Source organism: Hyperolius riggenbachi, chromosome 7 (assembly GCF_040937935.1).
Source record: "Hyperolius riggenbachi isolate aHypRig1 chromosome 7, aHypRig1.pri, whole genome shotgun sequence".
Lineage (NCBI taxonomy): Eukaryota > Metazoa > Chordata > Amphibia > Anura > Hyperoliidae > Hyperolius > Hyperolius riggenbachi.
The window spans coordinates 242,133,040-242,148,225 of record NC_090652.1 but is presented as its reverse complement, the minus strand read 5'-3'; the positions used below and the strand labels follow the sequence as shown (position 1 = coordinate 242,148,225).

The window sequence follows — 15,186 nt, the reverse complement described above, 5'->3', positions numbered from 1 at the left end:
GGAGATTACTCCTCATTTATCCCTGGGATAGTTGGTACTTGCTTCACTTTGCAAAATTTACAACAAGTTATAACATTTTCCAACAAAAAGCAGCACAGCACTCTGATATAAATCTCCCAATTGGGAAATATTTATTTGAGGCACTATGGGCAAAGGTATTTTTCCTTCCTCCAGAGAGATTTGCCATCATTGCTTCATCAACCCCCTTTACAGGAAGTGAGGTAAAATCTCTCAGATGGGAAAAATGATGCAGGCTTTCTTAATTTGATGTTGCTTGAAGTAAGACCAATCAAAATCCACAACTACTGCAACGGATTTGTCCAAATCCAAGCTACATAAATTTACATCGACTCAAAATGAACAGAATCTCATTGATCATTTCAAATCGCCATCAAGTGAGAGGAAAATTTTCTTCAGGTTTAACCGTGACAACAATTTTAAATGAAAATATACCTGGGCAACATCCACAAACTTCCTGTGCTTTTCTATCAAAATTTTTGTTTCTTGACTGTCGTCTCCCAGCCGAACGTGAGTCTTTAACAAGGCATCCAGTAACTCGTTCAACCATTCCACAGCCTAGGTAAGAGAGGACATGGATAAGCAGACTGAATATAACAGACAGTGTTTCTCACCTGTTACCAGCTAATTCCTGTAGCTGTGTTTAGAAAGCATTCACATGGGGCCAATATTTTTGACCACCCAATTTTTACTTTATTTGATATAAAGCAAAACTAAAAATGTATTTATATTACAAAATGTACCAAAAGCTACTAAATAGCACTGGTGAAGGTTTGATTATATCAAGTTTCATCAATGCTGCAAACGTTGGGAAGACGTTTAGGACAATGTTCCATAGTTCCTGGGGGCTAATAATTTTGGCCTCAACTGTAGCTGCAAATATGTGCAGCTGACATTTCAGCCTTAACCTAGACTTAGAGATGGGTAATCTTGCTGGCTTTCAGTCTAGCTGTACCCCAAATGTGATTGTCATCTGCAGCACATCATTGCATCAGCTAAGTAAGGTTAGTGTTAGGTATTTTGCAGCAGGGGGGACTAGTTAGGGAATGGTGAGGGAGGGAATGTGTGAGAGAAGGTTAGGGTTAGGCATTAATATTGACAAATTTTGAAACGGGGGGATCAGTTAGGGTTGGGCATTGGTAGAAGGAGGGCTCGTGTGAAATAAGAAATTTTACTATCAGAATAAGTACTGCGGCTATCTGCAGCACCCAAATTACCACTGCACCTTTTTCAATGTATTCCACTCTGCAATTAAAAAGCACCTTGCAGTCTTTGTAAGGTAGCTACCAGTCAGTCACAAATTGTCCGCCACACATCTGAGTAGCCTGCAAATAGCGATGTTATTGATCCACCCAGTAATCGGCGAATTCACCATCTATCTACTGTGTACAGTGCTGCGATCTACGGAAGCAATGTACTGGGCACAGCCGTGTGACATGGCTGTCCCCTCTGAAGGCAGAGAGGCGATCTGCTGTCATAGGATGAAGCCTATGACAGCCGTTTGCATTGATTGGCTGGCGGGGGGAGGGAGAAATAGAAAAAAAATTATTGTACAAAAGAAAAATTATAAAAAATAAATAAAACATCCTGGGAGCAATCACAGCCGACCAACAAAAAGCTGTGTTGGTGGGCAGAAGAAGAGGGGGGGGGGGAATCAGAGTTGTGCAGCCCTGCAGTGAGGCCTTTAAGTTGCAGTGGCCTAATTAGTAAAAAATGGCCTGGTCACTAGGGTGGTTTAAGCCCATGGTCCTTAAGTAGTTAATAATTGTTTGAACCTCCTTTTGCAGCAATACGTTTAACCAAGTCAATCTGTCCTTTGTCTTCATTAGTTTTTAATTCATTACCATACTTCAACATTAAGGCCTAGTGCACACCGGAGCGTTTCCGCTGCGGTTTGCGATCTGCTTGCGGGTGCGGATCCGCTAGTGTAATGTATTTCAATGGGCTGGTGCACACCAGAGCGGGAGGCGTTTTGCAGAAACGCATACTCCCGGGCTGCTGCAGATTTTGGATTGCGGATGCGTTTCTGCCTCAATGTTAAGTATAGGAAAAACGCAAACCGCTCTGAAAAACGGCACTTCAGAGCGGTTTGCCAGGCGTTTTTTGTTACAGTAGCTGTTCAGTAACAGCTTTACTGTAACAATACATGAAATCTACTATACCAAAACCGCTACACAAAACCGCAAAACGCTAGCTGAAACGCTGCAGAAAAATAAGAAAAAGCGTTTCAAAATCTGCTAGCATTTTGCGGATCTGCTAGCGTTTTTTGGTGTGCACCAGGCCTAATACAGAGTTTATGGTAAGTACACAGTGTGGGGTGTACAACTGCATTTTTTTTTCCAGCTAGGCCTATTAATACTGACTCTCAAACAACCAGAAACTACACTTATCTGGCATCAGCCACTCCCTGGCACACACACTCGCTCAGTTCTTCCATTTTCAGAAGAAAAAAAAATCTTGATTTTCAGTCTGTCTTGCATAATTATGTCTGATAAAATAATTTAATCTACTAGATAAACTGCTGACCTACTGGGTCTCAGAAATAAAAAGTGCTCTATTTTTTTGCCTTTGGCAACCTGCCAGCGTTCAACTGATTAGTCTAGGTTTGGAAAGAACACAAGGGATGTGATTACTATGAGGGGAGAAGAAAAAAAAAAAGTTTGAAACTTCTAACACAAACAAGGCTCTTTTTGTCTACTTTGCAACATGAATTAAAGGAAACCTAAACCGAAGATAAAAAAAAAAAAAAAAAAAAAAAAAAAGGTTCACTTACCTGGGGCTTTTACTAGCCCCCTGATAGCGCGGTTACTCAACAATCCTCTGGTCCCCTGCAGCAGCTAAGTTTCGATTTTCACCAACTGGTCAGTCCATGGGTGCTGCGCCTGTGTGGCCTTGGTCCATCCTCGATCACTCTCCCGCCGCCGGGAGCGTCCTGCGCAGTATGAGATTTCTGCGTACTGCGCATGCGTAGGACGCTCCCGGGGATGGGAGCATGAAGGACAAATGCGGGCATGGCCAAGCAGGCACAGTAGCCATCTACTAGGCCAGTCGGTAAAAATAGACACTTAAGCCGCTGCAGGGGACCAGATGATGTTGAGTAACCGCGCAGGCAAAGGGCGGCTGCAGGGAGCTGGTAGAAGCCTCAAGTAAGCAAAGCATTTTTTTTATCTTTGGTTTAGGTTCACTTTATTGTAAGGTGTATACAGTGAAAAAAGGGCATTCATACTTTTAGATGGACAGCATCCTTAACATTATTCTATTAGTGTGATAATCCAGTGATACATACAACATAGCCATAAACCGTATTTCAATTATATAGTCTACTCTAGACAAAGTAATTCATGCAGACCTCAAGACAGATCATGCTATGAGGCTTGTGTGCTGGTCCATTCATACAGACACTTCACCCACCAACTCTGGTTGTCTTCTTCATTTGGTACATGGGGTATCTCAGGTTTGGGTGTCTGTGTGTGGGAGTGTCTGCTCACAGGGGTCTATATGAATCATAAGAGTACTTTGGTTTAAGCATTGGGATTGTCTAGTCGGGATCTCTGCAGCTGTCTGTGACTTTTTTTTATCCTTCTGGTGTTCTGCATGGAATTATCCTTGTAGATTTTTATTTTTTATTTTCATAAGTCGTCGGGATGTCTTACTTTATTTAAAAACCCTACAGCTTTCCTTTCATGGAAACCATCAATACTACTCTATAAGGTCTATATTGTGGCACAGTTGAGCACTCTAAGGGGTCTTCTCTAGGGATGACAATGCTTAAGATATCTCAGAAGAAGGAGAGCATGTGATTCATTTAATCAGCTGATAGATTTGTAAGGTTCTGATTTGCTGTGATGACTTCCTGGTTTAAAACATGATCATGAGCAGAAAATCAGAGCCATACAAATATATCATCTTATGAAACTGATCACATGCTTTTCTACGAGTTCTCCGAAGCATCGCCATCCCTAGTCTTCTCCAAGAGGTTATGGAGTGTGTAGGATTCCTCGGGGTGCTTGAACTACCTCCCACATCCCTAAAATCATACTGGATGGTTAAATGGCTCCGCCCCTGCCTCCTTTCCCAAACTGGCTGTAGATGTTAGTTAGAAAATCAGACTGAGACCTGTTGAAGGGCAGCGAGTGATGCCAGTTGATCTGTGCTGTCCTAAAGATAAAAATAACAGCTTTGGTGCTATATAAATATGTAGTAATAATAATTATCACATGTTAAAGGACAACTGAAGTGAAAGGTATATGGAGGCTGCCATTCTTTACTTGAAAGAAAATAATTGTCAGCTTTCATATACCATTCACTTCAGCTGTCCTTTAAAGAGAACCCGACGTGGAGCTTTGGGAGGCAGATGGGACACAGAGGCATGTTCTCTGTCTCCTGACATGCCTCTTTGTCCCCCAACCACCGCTGCTCTCTGCCCTCACCGTGCTATAGCTCCCTGAGATTAGCTACAGTATTTGTCGCCATCTCGGAAGTAAACATTGACGAGAGGAATTCTCTGTTTAAAACGCCCACCAGGGGCTTTCCTACAGGGTTTACAGAGCTGCCACTGGGCAGCTCCCTCTCCTTAGCTGCCAGCCCTGCCGCTCCCCCGCCTCCCTGCATGCTAGGAGAGACACACAGTCTCTCAGTGCAGCATTGTGACTTATAGGTCACGTAAGTGAAAGTGGGCCATTGCGGCCCACAGGAGCGGCGGCGAGCGGCAGTGTTTGCTGCTACCTGATCCACTCAGCCCTGCGGATCAGGTAGCCTACTTTTTTTTGAGCCACAAATTATTATATGTATGGGCCTGGTGAACCGACTAGAGGTAAGATTACTGTGCACGAAAACACAGCGCACTGCAATTTTACCATTACCCATAAGCACCACGTGCATTACCATCGCAACACGTGTTTTAACTCGGTAATGTGCATGGCAATTATGGGTTAACAGATGGTGATCCTCCAGCATTAGTAATCGTAAAATTGCCAAACGCTGCCTGCACACGGCAATCTTACTGTTTGGTGCACCACATCCAATCTCATTTCATTTATTAAAGTAGGGAAAGCTCAGGCTTAATTGAGCTCATTATCCACTTGCATCTCCTTCGACTACTCTGGGCGTCGTGTTCGTTCCGAGACTCCACTTTCAAGTAAGTAGCACTATAATCACAGCTTGCAGTCTGGCCTAATTCAGCTACTCAAATCAATAAATTGCCTCCCTTCTTATTTCAAACTATTGTACTGATAAAAACGGAAAAGCAATGCAACTTTCCTAGACCATCATCAATTATTACCATCGGCATATTTAGCATCAGTCGTTTTTTATGTTTTTTCCTTTCATCAGTGCTGACTTGTACAGATTTAATGCCTGCTGTGAATATGAATTTAGCAAACGCATTGGCTAGCAACCAGCAAAGGAAGTGCCCATAGTTTCAGACAGGAACAGGAAAAGGACAATGGTTTTATGGGAAGGGACTTGCAGCTCTGAGTCATTTCATGTGATCGAGTTATTTATAACTGCTAAAGTCTTTACTGCTTAGATTAATGAGCAATGTGCAGCATCTGATTGTTCTACTTATTGTGTCTAACGGAAGCTTATAACTGAGTGGCTCCTGGCCAACTCCACCTAAAACTAACATTTCAGTTTTGTGTTGCTCTAATAGCAAGACGTCTTCAACAGAATTCTAACCGGCTGTCTTGGCTGTTACAAAAACACATTAAAGGGAATCTGAAGTGAAAATAAAATAACAAGATCATGATTTGTATGTGTAGTACAGCTAAGAAATAGAACATTAACCGGTTCAGCACCGCAGTCCGAAAATCTCATGCATCCGAGCAACTTTCACCTCCCATTCATTCGCCTATAACTTTATTGCTACTTATCACAATGAATTGATCTATATCTTGTTTTTTCCGCCACTAATTAGGCTTTCTTTGGGTGCTACATTTTGCTAAGAATTATTTGTTTCTAAATCTATTTTAACAGGAAGATTAAGAAAGAAATGAAGAAAATTTATTATTTCTCAGTTTTTGGCTATTATAGTTTGAAATTAATATACGCTACCGTAATTAAAACTCATGTATTTTATTTGCCCATCTGTCCCGCTTATTACACTGTTTAAACAATGTCCCTATCACAATTTATGGTGCCGATATTTCATTTAGAAATAAAGGTGCATTTTTTCAATTTGCGTCCATCACTATTTATAAGCTTATAATTTTAAATAATATAATAACATATTCTCTTGACATGCATATTTAAAAAGTTCAGACCCTTGGGTAACTATTTATGTTGTTTTTGTTTTTTTTTAATTGTATTTTTTATTTTTAATAAAAAAAAAGTGTATGTGGGTAATTTTTGGTGTGGGAGGGAAACTGTTAATTTTAAATTAAAATATATATATTTTTTTATTAAAAATGTATTGTGGTGCAGTTTACTATTTGGCCACAAGAAGGCCACAGTGAAAAAAGTCCTGGATGCGAACGATCTCGCATCCAGGAACTTAAAAGCAGGGGAAATGTTTCCTGGGGCAGAAATACCGCGCTCTCTGGAGAGAAAGCGTCGGTATTTCTGCGGGGAAGATAGATCGGTGAATGGGAATTATATTCCCATTCACTGATCGGGGGGCTAGCGGCGGGAAGCGGGAGCGCGCGCGGGGGCGCGCCCGATCGCGCGCACGAGGCGGCGGCAGCAGCAGTGCCTATCTGGACGAGGAAGCTCGTCCAGATAGGCCGAACTGGTTAATAGTGCAGATATGTTTCAAGTACAGCAAGAGTTAAGAAACTTTAGTTATCTGTGCAAAAGAGCTTCTCTGAGCTCTCCGACTAATTTAGTCAGAGAGCAATGCTATTTTCTGCAGCACTTATACAGCAAAGAAACAAAGACAGATTTTGATAAGATTTTTATTGCAGGGAAGTCAAAAGGGACATTAGCTGTGCTGGTTTCATAGTTTAAAAAAAATAGAGTGTGACTTCTAATAGCAAATGTATGCAATGTTATAAAGAAAAGCGATATATCTGAAAACAAAAGCCATTTTCTTTGCTAACGTTCTATTAGTTATCAGTACTACGCATACAAATCATTACATCGTAAGTTTTTCCCATTTCAGTGTCACTTTAAAGATAACTCATCACACACAAGAATAAAACACACAATAAAAATAATAAATCCTTATTAATTCTTCCTTACACATTTCAAATATTTGAGCAAGGCATTTTACACCAATATAACTGATTGGTGATACTGTAGACTAGAGCTCTCCATGTGCTCGACTGCAATACTTGTGGACTAGAGATGGTCAATGCCATGCAAACGGTTACAAGTTCATACAGAATTATGCAGCCTGAAAACAGAAAGGTGGCAATTGATAGATCAGTTTTCAAGCTGCATACATAATTTGCATAATCCTGAATAAACTCAGAAATATTTGCATCTCATTGACTATCCCTACTAGGGATGTGTGAGAGATCAGTTTTATAAGAAACAAAACTATCCCGGCATGTATGAGCCACGGCACTGAGGGTTAGGCCCCGTTCACACTGCACGCGTTTCCAGCCGCGTTTTGGAAACGCGTGCAGGTGGCCGACACGCACAACATCAGACATTGCATAGAGTGCAATGTCTGATGTTCACACTGCATGCGTTCCCGGACCTGTGCGGTCCGGGAACGCATGCTGCACGCATTTTTTTGTAAAAACGCATGGCTATCCCATTCACTTTTCAGTGATGGGATCAGCCACGCAACGCACACAAACGCGGATGGCGTGCATTCGCATGTGTTGCGTTCCGCATGCGTGGCCATCCGCGTTTGTGATGTGAGCGGGGCCTAAACTTACCTATATCGTTACCACTGCGCTGCACTCCATCTTTCAGACACTTCCACCTTCACAACAGAGTGGAATTGTCAGAAAGATGAAAGGAAGCCAAGTGGTGGCAATAAACAAACAAACAACACAGAACATTTATATTGCGCTTTTCTCCTGGCAGACTCAAAGCGCCAGAGCTACAGCCACTGGGACGCACTCTAAAGGCAGTAGCAGTGTTAGGGTCTCCTACTGAATAGGTGCTGGCTTACTGAACAGGCAGAGCCAAAATTCGAACCCAGGTCTCCTGTGTCAGAGGCTGAACCCTTATCCACTACACTATCCAGCCACCGCTGGCTGGATAGTGTAATGCAATATAGGCAAGTTACTCCTCTCTGCTGCGGTCTGTGCCTCAAAACATGCTGGGACAGTTGTGCTTTTTGCAAAGTTGATCTCACTTATCCCTGCTGATTACACATCCCTACCAATAGACCCACAGGCTAGTGACATGCCTCTGTACTGCAACACCTAATCCAGTCAGATTTGAGTCTGACATCTGATCTACATGTTTTTTCAGGGTCTATGGTTAAATGTATTAAATGCAGTGGATCAGCAGGACAGCCATGCAATCTGCATTGTTTAAAAGGAAGTAAATATGTCAGCCTCCATATCCCTCTCACCTCGGCTTACCTTTAACCTCTTGCCGACTGCTCCACGCAGATTGTCGTGAGCAGTGCGGCAGCCCCAGGACTGCTCCACTCCGATTGGCTGGGAATGGGCTTTGCAGCAGAAGTGCGCGCATCTTCGATCTGATGAAAGAACTCCTCTTCGCCTTCAGTCTCCCAGTGGCGATCGCCGCTCAGAGACTGTTAGACGGCTAATAACCTAGTACAGCACTGCGATCTAAGGCAGCGCTGTACTGGGGACACAGCTGCCCCCCTGGGAGGCAAAATTGTGATCTGCTGTCATAGGTTAAAGCCTATGACAGCCGATCACGCTGGTTGGCTGGTGGGGGAGGAAGGGAGGGGGGTTTAAAAAAAAAATAAAGAAAAAAAAATAGTAAAATTTATTTAAAAAATACATAAATATTTATAAAAAAAAAAAAATAAACATTGGGGGAGCAAGATCTGATGGTGGGGAGAAAAGGAAGGGGGGGAAATCACTTGTGTGCTGAGTTAACACTGCAGTCCTTAAGTGGTTAAAGGAAACTGGAGACAAAATAAAATAAGTTTTATACTTACCTGGGGCTTCCTCCAGCCCCATCCGCACTGACTGCTCCCACACTATGTTCCTCCGCCTTCTCGCTTGCTTGGTAGAAGACCTGTTAGCTTGGCAAGTTAGGGCGCACTGCGCAAGCGTGGGCCCCGCTCACGGGAGCGCTCATGCGCCTGCACAGTACTACTGCGCATGTGCAGAATGCTCCCAGCCGAGGGAGCGAGACGGGTGTTCGCGTGCGGGCAAACTGCGCTTGTGCCGACTGGCCTCGACTTGCCCAGCTAACGGGGCTTCAACCGAGCAAGCAAGGATGCGCAGGAACATTGTGTGGGAGCAATAAGTGCAGATGGGGCTGGAGGAAGCCCCAGGTATGTATAAAACTTTGATTTTGTCTCTTACAGTTTAAAGGACAACTGTAGTGAGGGGTATAAGGAGGCTGCCATATTTATTTACTGTTAAGCAAAACAAATTGCCAGGCAGCCCTGCTGATCTATTGGGCTGTAGTAGTGTCTGAATAACACCAGAAACAAGCATGCAGCTAATCTTGTCAAATCTTACAATGTCATAAACACCTGATCTGCTGCATGCTTGTTCGGGGTTTATGGATAAAAGTATTAGAGGCAGAGAATCAGCAGCACTGCCCGGCAACTGGTATTGCTTAAAAAGGAAATAAAGCAGCCATATAAATCTCACTTCAGTTGTCCTTTAAAGCTGCATACACATGCCTGATCTTTACAAACGACGGGTCGTCAGACCCACCCCCGGGGCGGCCGTTCTGCCGACAGTTCCCGGTGTGTACAGTCTGTCGGCAGGCTGGTTTTGACTGATTCGCTCGGCGGATCGGTCAAAACCAGCCTCATCAGCCTGCCGACAGACTGTACACACCGGGAAACTGTCGGCAGAATGGCCACCCCGGGGGCGGGTCTGATGACCCATCGTTTGTAAAGATCAGGCATGTGTACGCACTATAAGAGTAGGTAGTCCCGCCCCCCCCCCTCCCATTAAATGCTAATTTCCACTTTAAGCTATCCTGCAACAACTAAATATAGACAGACTTAAGTTATGTTATCTTCCCTCATCAATGATTCTCTGGAATTAATGTATGAATAAGCTAAGAGTGTGCTGCCAACATTGCTTTAACATTAGGAAGAAAATGCTGAATATAATTACGTAGTTAAGCAACAATGGTAAGTATTGAGGACAGCAAAGCACAGATGCAAACCCTGCTGTATTTCTTACTTGTGCTGCATCTTCTTCACACTTAAATAGCTGGACCATCTGTAACATTTTTAACCTCCGGACATCCACCATGTCTTCACACCTAGGAGGAGAATTTCATTATTAGCTCTGTGTTGTTGTGCCAAAAGAAATTCGTAGAGCAAATAATATATCTGAAATCTTCTACTTATACACATGCATAACATTTTTAGAGTAGGAAGAATAGCAAATCATCATTTATGGTTTAACACTTGAAAGAACAGTGTTGAAAATACACTAAGACTCTGGGGAAAGCATTAGCCCCAACACCTTGGATGCTCTAGAACAGGGTTTATCAGATCAGTCATCAAGCACTCCCCAACAATGCATAGTTTGCAGAAAAAACAAGTGTCTTAGTAGAGCTTATTAAATAATAATAGAATAAATATAATTCTATTAAACATGCACTGTTGGGGGTACTTGAGGACTGAGTTGAGATAACCCGCCCTAGAACAGGGCTGTCCAACTCCAGTCCTCAAGTGCCGAGGTCATCCCATCAATTAATTCAAGCTGTGCCAAAAATGTGTAACTGAATCAGGAAGTGTGTGGTTCATCAGGTAGAACACATTTCTCCATTCCACAGTCCATCCTAAACACTGGCATAGATATAGCCCTTAAGGACTGCAGTTGGACTGCTCTAGAATAATGATGAATGTTTTGTGAAGTTCTGATTCTATCTGTTCTCATAAGACAAAACAAAAGGTACATACATATTATTGCATGTAAGTCAACAGAGTGGAAAAAAATAGGATTCCATCTCACCAGTGGAGAAGGGGCATCCATCCTATCTTCAGAAAACAGAATGGTACTCATTTGTTGTGCTCCACTGCATGCTTCCATTACTATACATTCTAACACATTATTATTATTTAGTATTTATATAGTGCCGTCATCTAGCGCAGCACTTTACACAGAACATAGTCTTGTCACTAACTGTCCTTCAGAGTGGCTCACAATCTGATCCCTACAATAGTCATATGTCCATCGTAATCTAGGGCCAATTTGAGGGAGAAGAAAGTTATTAGCTGTATGTTTTTGGGATGTGGGAGGAAACCAGTTGGGGAGAACATGAAAACTCCGTGCAGATAGTGCCCTGGCTGGGATTTGAACTGGGACCCACCACTGCATTGTGAGTGCTAACCACTACTACAGTATGCATATAGAATACAGTCAAGTCTGGAGGCTGCTGGAGAATATCATCACTTATGCTGCTACAAAATATTACCTGATACAAATTGCAGTTTCCAGACTAGATGATGTGTGACTCCTTGCTTTTACAATCACTGTTCAAACTGAAAATAATAGCTCATGCCCATTTACTACAGAGGTCTTCAGTTAGTACACAGATGATTTAAGCCTTGTGCACACATTAGATGTGTCGTTATTGCCAATAATCTAGCGTGTGAACAGTGGCTCCCGAGCTCCCTCACCATGTCCAGGATTGATCAGCCTAGTAGATAGTCTTGGCCAAAGGCTTTGCTCTCCTACTCACCTCATCGTGCACCATCCCGTCTGCCCTCTTGCCCCTTCCAACAGAACACGTTGCTAGCCTACAGGCTGATGACACGTGCAGAACTCGGCCTTAGTCTATTGCCAAGGCAGTGTTTAAGGACAGTAAGGGGTACACTGTGGCATGCTCCCATGCTGAACCCTGTCACCCGCAGGACAGCCGGACCTGTCAAGCCGCAGGAGATAAGTTCAGCACACAGCCAGCTGTACTGTGCCTCCTTCATCCTTCTGATGTGCCCTCCCTCCCTCTGCTGCTGCTGACCAATCACACAGCAGGGTGGGAGGGTCCATTGGAAATGGGCAGGAGTAGTTGACTCTGTCCCCTAACTGCACTGCTGATCGTCATTAAGGGAAGAGAACAGTGGATGGGAAGGTGAGTAGGAAAAAGAGATTCCCCATCTGCTTCTCTCCTCTGCCTCTGCCACTAGCACCAGGTACTACACTATAGCCAGGTAAAAAGTAAGAGGGCTTTACCCACTATCCCCATTAGCTCCACCAACGTGGCAACCAATAAGCCCCCTATAGCCCCATCCCCATAGCACCCAGTACTCGCTAACCCAGCTCACATAACACCCACTACCTCCCACATGCACTCATTGAGTCCTATAGCCCGTCTCCACATGACACCCAGAACGCTTTTAGCCCACAACCGGTATCCACATGGCATCCAGTACCACCTAGTGCCTGAATTAAACTCCACATTGCCAGCCAGCACCCACATAGCCAGCCAGCACCCACATAGCCCACACCCAGCACCTCCATAGCACTCAGTACCCACCTTAGCTTGCACCCAAATAGTACTCAGCACATCCTTAACCCACAATCAAAACCCCCATTATACTCAGCATCCACGTAGTCCGCACCCCGTGTACCTGTCTTACTTTACTTCCTGTTTAGCTGTCACTTACAGTAGGTATTATAATATGATACCTCAAAATCTTGCAGACGGGTTTTGGAATAGGCCGTCTTCTCCTGGGGGATTCTCAAAGTTTCTTTTAATTTAAAAAACTCTACCTGGAAAAAACCTATACAAAGATGTTGGCCAGCATGCCCACATACATGCACACTTGGATGCAGCTGGACTAAGCAATTGCGATTCAAGGGGTGCTTTTGAATATAAAAGAAATCCTTAGAATGCTCCATAAGTAGATGGACTAGTCCAAATCCTGTTAGTTCAGAGTTGGTGGATAAAAATACCTACTGTGAGTAATCGCTACTTAGGAAGTACAAAAATTCTATATCATTTACTCTGGGACATGTAGATCTGTAGATCTTACACATATGTGTAGATAAGAATTTTGAATTTTACAGTTTTTTGCCATAGCACCAATTTAAAGATAAAGAGTTTTACTTGGACATTATTTAAAGGAGACATTAACAGAAAGAGAAGGGAGAAACCACAAACATTAAAAAAAACAAAAACCGACTGCAGCTTTACTAATATGAAGGGTACCTAGGGCGTTAGGAAGGGGAAAGGGGTGTTAAAGTGAATGCCTGGCCAAAATTGTTCATTTTAAAGTATGGATAGAAAAGGGATGGAACCACTGTCCGGTTTCTGTTTATATCTGGGTTCTTAGTGGGAAGAGTCTCATAGACTTGTCACAGGAAGTGAGGGAAATCTCTTCAGTGAGGACACAAATAAAAATGCTTCATTTCTTGTCTCAGTAACCAGGAACAGAACAGGACATTTCCACACTTGGAATCCCGGCAGGAATAAAACTATTCCAGCACTTCTTGCTTCCATCCAAAACAGGATGAAATAGGATGAAATTGTACTTTAAATCTAATTCTGATGAAATATGTCTTGCCCTACATAACAAAGGCAGCCTATGTAGGGACTCGTATTCTCTCTCAATGAAATTCTGAGACAGGGAAGTATTTTTTTTAGATCCATCCATTTTTCAGAAATACTGCACTATGACCAGGTTATAAGTAAATTAATGATTTAAATTATAATTTCAGGGTTGCTTAAATTCAAAACTTAAAGCACTATCAAACCAAAGAAATTCCCTCAAAAACAAGAAGTGGGGCTAACCTTGACTAGGGCTCATTGGAGATTTTGTTCACTTTATATGCCAGAACAAGCGGGAACCTAGCACCGAAAAACATGTTGCAATCTATGAGAGTTTGGGATCAATTAAAATACAGTGCTTAAAGGGAACCTGAGATCTCGTTACCAGGGATATTTATAATTACCGGCGACTTCCTACAAACCCATGAGGTGTGTGGGCTCCCTCGCTGTCCTCCCCGGCCGCTCCATGTTTTGTAATCCCCCCGTTAATCTGGTCGGCCACGCTTTTCTGCGTAGGCACGACCCACTAACGCGTGCACCTGCTGCCATGCTCCTGTGGCCGGGCTACGCATGCGCAGAAGATCACGACTGGCTAGATTCCCAGAGGAGATTACAAGGCAATGGAGTGGCCAAGAAGGATGGCAAGAGAGCCCACGCATCTCATGGGGCTAGAGGAAGCACCAGGCAAATATAAATACCCCCAGTAACGAGATCTAAGGTACAAATTAACCTCACCATTGAGGGGGGGGGTTACCTAAGAGGAGGTACGTTTTCCTTTACTGCCACTCTTTTCACACTGTTTTTAATAACTGTATTTCACTTTGGCGCCTCTGAACCACGTACAAATTAAAACAATCATGTTGATTAGTGTGAACATGCTAGTGCATTTGGAACTGAAGTTTAATCATCCATTGTTTAGCTGTGCTTGCAGGAGTGCACTTGTCCATACAGAATTAAGACCACTAACACCCAAGAAGTTGCCTGTGAGCAGGTTGTGGTATTACTTTTGCTCAACAGCTACTTCCTGTGGACTTCCAGTGGGCATCCTGACATAAAGGACGCATTTGGAATTGTAGTTGGGGCATCTATCGCTGTTAGTGTGGAAGTCACATGGTCACATCCGACTGAACTGCTCACTGGATGTATACAGAGGGGACAGAATGACAGCTGCACAGGAGATTTCCAGTTAAACTTGGCCTATGAAACAGTTTTTTTGTTCATCATGTTGCTTCTATACACCATTTATATTCCCTTATCAGCCTGATTGGTATTAGAATTTGCCTTGTAGAATTTTGGGTTTAGTTGGGCTCAAAGGATCCGATTAAAGTCTTGCATAAATATGTATGACGTCTATAAACACTGCAGTGATAGAGATAACTTGCAGACCTACTTAGAGTCTGTCTAGATTGTGGCGGCACCGAGGGCTGGCAGGAGAATCAGATGGTTTCATCTTAATAAATGTGCTAAGGGCTGAATCACTCCTGATCAAATCACAAAAGATTCTGCACAGTATGACAACAGTGATGGGAATGGATTAATCTAGCAAGACCTTCACCTTGAAGCTTTAAAGAAAGAAGGCAAAAAAACTCCTGTAAAAATCTCATG

The 15,186-nt window shown here is 43.1% G+C and overlaps 1 protein-coding gene across 1 annotated transcript in view; it reads right to left on the bottom strand.

The window, feature by feature from the left end:
• SESTD1 (SEC14 and spectrin domain containing 1) overlaps nucleotides 1-15,186 on the bottom strand; it is a 203,110-nt gene that overhangs the window by 13,337 nt on the left and 174,587 nt on the right. The window contains exons 14-15 of the mRNA XM_068245429.1: nucleotides 10,263-10,344; nucleotides 454-576 (exon numbers count right to left, since the gene is read on the bottom strand). Coding sequence (XP_068101530.1) covers nucleotides 454-576; nucleotides 10,263-10,344 — 205 coding nt within the window. The remainder of the gene's footprint in view (nucleotides 1-453; nucleotides 577-10,262; nucleotides 10,345-15,186) is intronic.